General features: G+C 35.7%; 2 protein-coding genes across 2 annotated transcripts; one reads left to right on the top strand and one right to left on the bottom strand.

Annotated features, from left to right (window-relative positions):
* The first annotated feature begins 3,250 nt into the window (after positions 1-3,250).
* LOC131644348 (uncharacterized) lies at positions 3,251-6,331 on the top strand. Its single transcript, XM_058914826.1, has 2 exons — positions 3,251-3,380; positions 4,058-6,331. The coding sequence occupies exon 2, from the start codon at positions 4,076-4,078 to the stop codon at positions 6,020-6,022; it is 1,947 nt and encodes a 648-aa protein (XP_058770809.1). The 5' UTR covers positions 3,251-3,380; positions 4,058-4,075; the 3' UTR covers positions 6,023-6,331.
* A 540-nt stretch (positions 6,332-6,871) lies between these two features.
* On the bottom strand, positions 6,872-9,203 carry LOC131644349 (uncharacterized). Its single transcript, XM_058914827.1, has 5 exons — positions 9,019-9,203; positions 7,738-7,861; positions 7,547-7,636; positions 7,302-7,400; positions 6,872-7,207 (listed from the first exon to the last, which is right to left on the bottom strand). The coding sequence occupies exons 1-5, from the start codon at positions 9,084-9,086 to the stop codon at positions 7,091-7,093; spliced, it is 498 nt and encodes a 165-aa protein (XP_058770810.1). The 5' UTR covers positions 9,087-9,203; the 3' UTR covers positions 6,872-7,090.
* Between the last annotated feature and the right edge of the window lie 338 nt (positions 9,204-9,541).

Below are 9,541 nucleotides of genomic sequence, written 5' to 3'. Positions count from 1 at the left end.
TCAACCATTTGGGATGTCCCCGTCCAACCAACGTTTTAACTCTCTCTCTTAAGATTGACAAATACATTAAAACTATCATCTCACGTTTCATTAAAACTATCATCTCACAACTCACCTATAAATACACTTGCTTCATTTGTTATTCATCATCAATCCTAACACTCTCTACTATGCACTCTCTTACAATCTCATATGTAATTTCTATCACACTTTCAACTATGACTCTCCTCACCATTGGCGATAAACATAAAGGCACGAGAGAAAACATTGTCGCATTTGTAAGTTTTAACATTCATTTATATTTTTATATATACTCATTTATATATTTATTTATATGCTTAGGATCTGTCGAGATTTCGATGTCGTGGACACGATTTTATGGCTCCCGACTCGTTGATCATACCATATTTAGAACAAGCCGATTTTGGACATGTTATAAACATTGCAAACACCACGATTGATACGAGGTTCATACTTACATTGTTAGAAAGATGGAGACCCGAAACACACACGTTTCATCTCCCTATTGGTGAATGTACTGTTACCCTAGAGGATGTGTACATGCTGCTGTGTCTCCCTATTAATGGTCATGAGGTGAATGGTCCGGTTCAACAACCCAATTCTCTATGTGAGGAATTGTTGGGGAGAAATATGTTAGGTCAAGCAGATGTGAGGGGTCAAGGTATTTTTCTATCCCAACTTAAGGCACATTATGAGAGTCTCCAATTGAATGAAGATTCGACCAAGGAACAAAAACTAGTAAAAGCTAGAAATTACATCATTATATTATTTGGTTGCCTTTTATTTCCCGAAAGTATAGGTAACAGTGACAATATGTTGTATTGACCATTGCTTAGAGATTTTAACCAAACAAGAGAGTATAGTTGGGGTTTCGCTGTTTAGCCTTTCTATACGCTTTTTTCTACGCAATACCTAAAGCAAAGAGATTTAATAAATTATTTACAAATATTTATCATTAATCGAGAAAAAATAAACATCTTTCTACATATCGTAATCTTTTGGATCACCTTGGGGAAAACGACGTATGTATTACCTATAAAACTTTCCTCTTTTAATTTATTTATCTTTAAAGTTATCATTAATTTAAGTTTATCTGCAGTTTATTTGGAGACCATATTTGGGTTTAGAGCATCAACCAAATCCCGAGGATGTAGAAATTTGAATTGCAAAAACTGCAATCATACGGTTCAACATTGTGGAGATGCACCAGAGCGACTGTGTTAAAATGCAATTCGACATGCTTCAAGATATTTCGTCTGACCCAACTTGTTTGTCACCTTGGCATAAAAAAGGGTCGACGCCCAGTGGAATATTCATAATTTGCAAGATTTCGCACCGGAGTGGTGTAGGATGTGGAGAAGGCGTGACCAACATGTGTTGCAATTTCCTACTTTCCCCGATGACCATCATATGCAACACACACGTCAATATATCAGCTAGTACAGGCCGATTACTAACCCTAAAATATTTGTGGCTGAGTCGAGGTATTTGATCGACCCCACGCATACGTTGGGCATCTACACCAAATCAACAACAACATTACCAACCACCATACACCACCCATCAAGAATACCAAGAAGACTGCCAACAACCGTTCACCACCCAACAACAATACCAACACCAAACCCAACACACATCAACCTCCCATCAAACACAACGACGACGGAGATCCACGAGCACCCAACCCGAAAGCCAAGATCAAAACCAATACACTCACATGCCTCACACACAATCACAGTACCAAGAACAAAGACAATACTTCCGACACCCCGGTGCGGGCCCTTCATCATCTCACCTTAGCCCAGACATAGGCATACCTGAAGAATATTCCACAACCGACCCTACATACAGCCAACCATCACATTGTCGCACCCAACAAACATATGTGTACCAAACTCCACAAAATCCAATTCCTACCTACCCCACTTTTTCGGATGAGCAAGGCTATCGAGTTCGCATGGGCCCCACCCCCCCCCCCCACCGATGCGACCAAACTTTGACAACATGGGTCAACGATTGTTTGAAAGCGGGACTTCGAGAGATTTTGATCTGACATATTACATGGACGATTAATGCATTGACTTCGCAGGGCCCTCGACCCAACCACAACACGAAGGCCCTAGAGTGCCACAACGAGTTAGGCGAGACGCTCAAGTCGTTATCAAAATCCAAGCGACCATTAAATTCTATGTAACTTTTATTCCTATGATGTATTTGTTTTGTATTAATTAAAATCGAAGTTCCATTTCTCCACAAAAATGTAATTTACTTTTTTTTTTTAAAATCAAAAATGCCAAGGAATGCACCTAGGCGTCATCTGAGATGACTCAGTGCAAAACACGTGCACCTAGGCGTCATCTCACATGGGTTCTCTTTTAAAATGTTCATTGCAGGCGTCATCCCACATGGCTGATCCACTTTAATCATTTCTAAAACATGATTATTTGCGTAATTTTCTCTAAAACGTTGTTATTTTCGTAATTTTTTTTAATACATGGTTATTTGAGGAAAAAAAATCTAATGTTTTTCTTTAAGTTTTTTGTTTATAAATTTACAACTTGTGTTTTTTATCTTTACATGGACCTTTCTAAGTGTTTTGTTAGAGTATAAAAATTCTCATAGCCGATAATGCATACTATAATTACTAAAATAAATCAATACGTTATAAAATACTCCCTCCGTTTTTTATTATAAGTCGTTTTAGACTTTTCACACAGTTTAAGAAAAATAATAATTGTTGTATGAAAATGAGAAATTATGAAGGTTTTTACAAAATTATCCTTCATTAATGACATATGGAAGATAAATTTATATAATTGAAAGGAGAGAGAGTAATAAATATTTAAGGATATAATAGAGAAAGTAACATTAATTATTCATTGGAATTGTAAAGCGACTTATATTTAAATACAATTTTTTTTTCTAAAACGACTTATAATAAAAAACGGAGGGAGTAGTAATAGTATTTACTTCGTAACAACTGTAACATAATAATACGTTTAGTAAAAAAAATATATTAAATGTGTATTAAGAAATTTAAACCGGACAATGAAAAAAAAATTACGAAATTTATAACTTTAACTTTAATGTGTTGCTATTATTATCATCATTTACTTTTAATTGCATTATTTTAAATTTTGCAAAGCAATCCTGACCGTAGGAAATCATTGATATGAAATCAACGAATGTGGTTGAATTGACACAAGATGACAAAATTTGCCTCTCGAATGTTACAGTCTTGAATTTGAACAACGTAGTTGTCTGGTTTCATATCCATCGTTGCTCTAACATTGCAAATGCTTCTCCAGATTCGAGATCGAATCTTACACTAACCTCGTCTTCTCAATCTCATTTCGCAGGTAACTTTCCCTTCTTCCTCTTCTCTCGTTTCTATATTTTCCAAAGTGAAATTTTCAAAAAGAACGCATAGCTTTCTTTTCTTTCTCTTTTGTGTTTTGTGCTTATGTAGAATGTGGTTCTTTTTAGATCAATTCAATGTGATGGTGTTAGGGTAGTTAACCGCTGTTAGAGAAATTACTTAGCTAGTGCTATTGGAATTTGTGTTAAGATTGTTTCAAACTAATTTTGTTAATGTGTAATCTGAACTGTCTTATCTCGAATTAACGACTTAGGTCATGAAACTGTGTGGAGTTTCTATTGTAGGCGATTGAGGATTTTCGTTATGTGGTTGTTCAGTTTGTTGATTTTCAATAGTAGTGTGCCATTTCTGTTGGTGTTTTGGTTATTTTTAGCAAGTCCTTATGTAGCATTCGACGGCGAGAGACCTAGGTTGTTAAACAAAGGTAAAGACGAGATACATATTTATAATTGAGTTTTAAGACTGGTTAATCAATTGTGAAAGGAGTTTACTTCTTTGAGATTCTTCTGTACTTTTCCTCCTCTTTTGCTGTTGAAGAAAGAGTTCTAGTCTTTCTTTTGCAATCTTCATTCTTTTGATTACTTAATACTGTTTTGTTTCGAATATTCTTTCGCACTATAACAAAGGATCCTAACAGATGTAGATTTTGCATTGTAGGTGTATATAGGCCTCACTATGAGTAGAGCATTTTCATCAAAGAAAGCTTCATGTTTGCCTCCACCGCCAACGCCAACGACCACAACTGCGAAATCGAGTTCAAACAGGAGGCAAAGTCCTCGGAGTCCTTTACAAGATCTTTACCGCATTTCCAGCAGCAGCAACGGTAGTGATGTTTCTTCTTCTATCTCCACTGAAGTCCCAAAGGGTTGCCTCGGGTTCTTGGCTTCCTCTTCTTTCAAAACCCCTGTCAATAGAGCCAAAAATATCACCAAAACACCCAATGCGGCACCTCATGGATCTGTATTAAAACAATCTAAGTCCAATTCGTCAAAGGAGAATCATCCAAATGGCGATAATATTAGACTGCAAACAAAAACAGCTGTACCAAATAGAGCTAAGAAGAATCCTCCATGTCTCTACCAGTGGCAGTCTAGTAAGAAAACTGGTTCTAAGACTGGCCAAAAGTCTAAGCTTAATTCTGCTTTGAATGAAAATGGAAAAAATTTATCCACACCGAAGGAATCAAAGAAAAAGGAGGATAATAATGTTGTTGAGTCTGCCCATCTCAAATCATCTTACAGAGACCCTAGTTCGTCTCCTTTGAGTAAAAGAGCTTCTGGGTCGGATTTGGATGTTACGGTTTATGGGGAGGCGGAGGATAGCCTTAACAGAAGCACTAGTAAAACACCCCCGATTCATAACTCTCTTTCCCCGGAGATACAAGGTAGTTCTTCTTTGGTTTCAACAACAACACCTGCCTGTTATGGTGCAGGCTATATTGTGTCTGGTGTCACTGACAAAAGGAAATGTAGGCCTAGGGGGATTCTAACCGTAGACGAGAACTATTCAGGCTCTGCCAGAAAAATTGCAAATAGTATTGATGATGATGACGATGGTGATGATGAGAAGAAAGCAAAGGATGTTATTAAGGAAGAAAGTCCTTCCTTGTTGCCTTCGCCAACGGAAGCTTTAGTGTATTGGCTTTCCTCTCCACGTAGCAAGGGAGATAAAATTCTGAATCGCGAGTCTGAAATTAGACTCATGGAATCCATAACTCTTGGTTCCAGTACTTCACCGTCAACCAGTTCAAAACAATTCTGGAATCTATGCGATAGCTCTAAAACTTTTTGGAATGTATGTGATAGCAGTGATTTGTCCGGTGCTGCTAATAACGGGACAAGGAGAAAAATGAGCTCTTCAATTTCTCCAGGTAGCCTTTCTGAATTTCAAGTACCTTTTGATTCCATATTGTTTTCTCCCAAATCCTCGCCCAATCGTAGGACAGACACCTCAGAAAATCTCATTGACGAGAGCTCTCCGTTCTCGCTGAATTCAATTGGCAGTGGAAACGTGATTCGAACTCCACAGTCAGATTCCAGTTCAGATTTACATGTTGAACTGTCACTGGCGCATGCAGACAATCAAAAGGAAGATGATTTTAACCCTTACTTTAACTCATTCAGTGACGATCTTCTATCAGATAACCTTGTTCTCAATAGTTCTGTGCCACTGGAGGATTCAGTTAATTCAAGTTTCCAATTTGATTGTTTAACTATGCCTTATGAGTCAATTGAACTCGGTAAACTTCCGAAAGAATTGAACTGTCAGGAGCCTTGGTTATCTAGTTCTACTATAGAGAATGGATCACAATCTCAAATGAGGATATCATGGAGGGACGGGTTAATGAGCCAAGTTAACGAGGTGGATGAGTTTGACAGTTGTAGATGTTTGTCAGATGAAGAAGATCTTGCTGATAATGGCTGTGATAGCGAAAAGGTATCGGGTACTCAAGTCAATATTGAAGTTGATGACAGTAAAAAACCAAATTATGATGTAGGACTCTCTGAAACTGAGGATAAAGATTCGGAAATAGGTAGCCTTGGAAAAGTCATTTTTTCTGGTGCAGAGTCCATAACCATGGACGAAGGTGGTGTCGATGCTTCAAGGGATGATTCAGAGTAGACTTTACGCTCCTTGAACATGTTATTTAAAGTGTGAATTCAAATAGGGTGAAGAATCTACTAGGAGGAAACAATTTTTCTTCTTCTTGTTATCAGTATTGGAACAGTTTACTGCTCAAGTTGTTGATCAATTCAATAATGGTTACTCTATAACCACTCTTTGAATGTCTTGAGCAATTGGTTCTTCCTGAACTAGAAACATTTTTACTGACAATTTCTTGTTCTTTTACTTTTTTCTTCTCTTTGTTTTAAGTGAAAATTGTTTTCACTCTTCTGCTGATTAATCTACATGGGAGCAATTTATAAAATATTATGCGTAAGTTTTTATGGCTTTGGACAGAGTCCCTAATTTGTCAATTGGCTGAATGAAATTATAAATACAAGCTAATATCGGTAACTGCAACTCATATTTTATTAGAGAAGTACTCTATAAAAGATGGTAATGAATGAGTAACCTCAACTTAAGTAATTGAATAAAATATGCAATGACATTATGACAATGTTTCAGGATTGTTCATGATACACTTTTGTCATAAAACTGAACCGAACTGTAATAAAACTGAGCTGAATTGTAGTAAAAAGCCGAATTGAGGCCGAATTATTTTAATTTATCTAAAACCAAACCAAAATTGTTGGTTTGGTATACTTGTTTTTAGTATTTTTCATTTTCAATTTCGGTTTGATTCGGCTTTAGTTCAATTCATTTGTCATTTGGTTCGGTTTTTAAGCTGTTTATGTAACATGGTTCAATTCACTAACCAAACATATTTAGATTTTTGCTGCTTGGAAGTTAGAAGAGTGATTGATTGAACTAGACTAAAAATAAAACAAATTGAAAACAATCACGAGATTAGCAACCAAATCTAACCAAATCTTTTGCTAATAGCTATTCTTAGCCGCAGGTGCAACAGAACTGTGAACAAACCTCAAGCACATCCATAATCAAGTTATGTGCCAATTAACAAAAAACAACAATGTAGAAAAGTTTAACTAACTATTCCAAAACACGGCATCGCAGCGATTCAACAGCCTGTTCATAGTAAACAGATAGTACATGTCTTTCTAATTTCTAGACTGCTTTTGTTTTTGGTTTTGTTTTTGGGGTCGTCTTCTTCCTGAACTGTTTCCTGGGAATTGAGTTCTTCATCCCTATGAAAAATAGCAATGCGCCAAAAAGTGCCACGTTCTGCCACCAAAAGTGAAAACATATATCAGATTGTTGTAAAGAAAAATTCATCATCCAAACAACGAATGAATATCAAGAGTTTGCATGTATGTACCTGAATGAACTCGTTTAGAAGTAAACCGTATTCGGGCTTAGTAGGTCTATAGTTGTAGAAATCATATAGAATTGGAGTAGTAAGCACCAGGTGCGAAAGCTACAAAAGTAAATAGGAAAGAAAAACTCAGTTTGTATTAGCAATATTCTAGGACCAAAAGAATATCAAAAGATTCAAAACTTGAGAAGTCTATTAGGAAAACGGCAATGTCTAAACATTCTTAAGCTAAGAGGGGAAGCCTTTACCAAAAGAAAGGATCCAAATGTGCTGCCAAACACGAATAGAATTCCTCCAACTCCCTTTAGAAATATGATAGTGGCAACAACTTGACGAACCTGTATAAACATTTCAATCAGAAAGACAACTACGAGTAAAAATCGAGTTCCATTCAGAAAATTCCATAACATAATAGAAGAGGAAAAGATGATAATCTTACATAAGTTGCGTTAAAATCTGGTATCGCTACTCCCAATTTGGAGGATAAAGTTTTCCTCACAATTGTAAGCTTGGGAATCAACTCCTTTGAAAATGGTCCACCAGTGGCATCAAATTCATTGAACCTAGCAACATACATTCAATATAAATAAAAAAGTACTAAACTTAATTTCAATAATATCATTAGAAAAATGAAAATTATTCCTGCAAATCAAACATTTGATGAGCTAAAATCTAGTCAAACAAATACACAAGCAAAGCACATTCATGAACATCAACACCGTGAACTACTTCTACACAAAATACAAAGTAAAGTAATAATAACCTTAACCTCAGAAAAAGCTGCGGTTTACTACAAAAACACATTCAAAGAAATAATTCTCCAAGGCATTGTATCAGAGAAATAAAGTTTAGTAAAGCCACAATCTCAGCACAAATACCTATAGTAATTTGACCCTAGAAAATGTATGTAACAAATGCTAGGCTTCTTTCTATTAAGCTCTAATATTCTACTTTATTATCCCCCTCAATCTAGACAAAAAATTAACAGCAAAGGCAGCTAAATTCACATGTGAACCCACCAGTACTTCCACAATAACAATCAGGGTTTTAAAAAATGTCCGCAACCGCAAAAACGGCCGTGACAAAATGGTTTTGCGATGTGCCGATACCAATACTGTTATCACCGTTTTTATATTAAAGAACAAAATGCGGTTAATTCACACCGCAACGAGAGCAATCAGTGTTGCATACATGTACCGACCGAAATCGCAAAATCCGCAACCCGACTGCAACCGTTTTTTAATATCCTTTCTATGCCTAACTAGATATCAGCTCACAGAAATAAATTTAAATGCATACTTGAAAATCCATAATGAAATGAAAGATGCAACTTATCAGGAACAACAATTAAACCCAATATGAATCAATGCTGTCAAAATCTCAGATCTCAGGTTCAATTTCCCCTGTGCTACAACTCTATAAAGCTGCTATAGCAGCTATTAAGCAACACTGTGTGCTCAATCAAGTTGTAATTGCTATTGCATGATAATTTATATTCAAGAAAACACAACAATCACAAAAAAACAATGAGAAGAAACACAGTTACAACTAGATTTGGGAAATCCAATTCTATCTACACGTCTATTAAACTGAAAACCCAAATCTGAAAGAAAAGAAAACTCAGATTCACAAAACCTAAAGAACAAGGCAAAAAGATAAAAGCAACAGTTTTTGAAGTAATGTGAACAAAATAATGGATCTGAAGAGATAGAGAGCTTACATCTGCCATGCGGAGAGGATGAAGAGGGAAGCAAAGAGAACGCGACCCAGGAAGGAGAAGAACCCCATTTTTTTTCTCTCTAGCTCTCGCTCACTGTTACGCGAGAAAAACAAAGTTGCGAGAGAAAGAGAAGAAGAAGAAATGAGGAAGAGTGTGAGAGTTAAACGACACTGCTCAATTTTGGGTTTTGTGTCGTCTTATGTGAATGTCCAATGGGAAGGAATCAGATTATGTTTTATTTGCGTACATGGAACCAAATGATGTGTTTTTTACGATTTTAATAAAATATTAATTTTATTTTATTAAATATTTTTAAAATGTTATTTATATTATTAAAAAGCAATAATTTTATTTAAAACATTAAAATAACAATTTATTAACATTAATGTATAAATATAAGAGTTTAATGGTAGTACATTGTTAGTGTAAAAAAATATTACACAAACATTCAATCAGATTATTTTAAAGTGTCAAATCAAATTTAAAATTTAAAGAGTGATTTGGTAAGATACATGGTTGTTAT

The sequence above is a fragment of the Vicia villosa genome, linkage group LG1 (genome assembly GCF_029867415.1).
Source record: "Vicia villosa cultivar HV-30 ecotype Madison, WI linkage group LG1, Vvil1.0, whole genome shotgun sequence".
Taxonomy (NCBI): domain Eukaryota; kingdom Viridiplantae; phylum Streptophyta; class Magnoliopsida; order Fabales; family Fabaceae; genus Vicia; species Vicia villosa.
The sequence above is the reverse complement of the archived record's forward strand: the minus strand, read 5'-3'. Positions and strand labels throughout refer to the sequence as shown.

Coding starts and splice junctions, on each gene's coding strand:
- LOC131644349 (XM_058914827.1), bottom strand. CDS start 9,086: ATGGGGTTCTTCTCCTTCCTGGGTCGCGTTCTCTTTGCTTCCCTCTTC. Junction 7,862..9,018: donor ATCCTCTCCGCATGGCAGAT/GTAAGCTCTCTA, acceptor GTATGTTGCTAG/GTTCAATGAATTTGATGCCA. Junction 7,208..7,301: donor TTCTAAACGAGTTCATTCAG/GTACATACATGC, acceptor TTTTGGTGGCAG/AACGTGGCACTTTTTGGCGC.
- LOC131644348 (XM_058914826.1), top strand. CDS start 4,076: ATGAGTAGAGCATTTTCATCAAAGAAAGCTTCATGTTTGCCTCCACCG.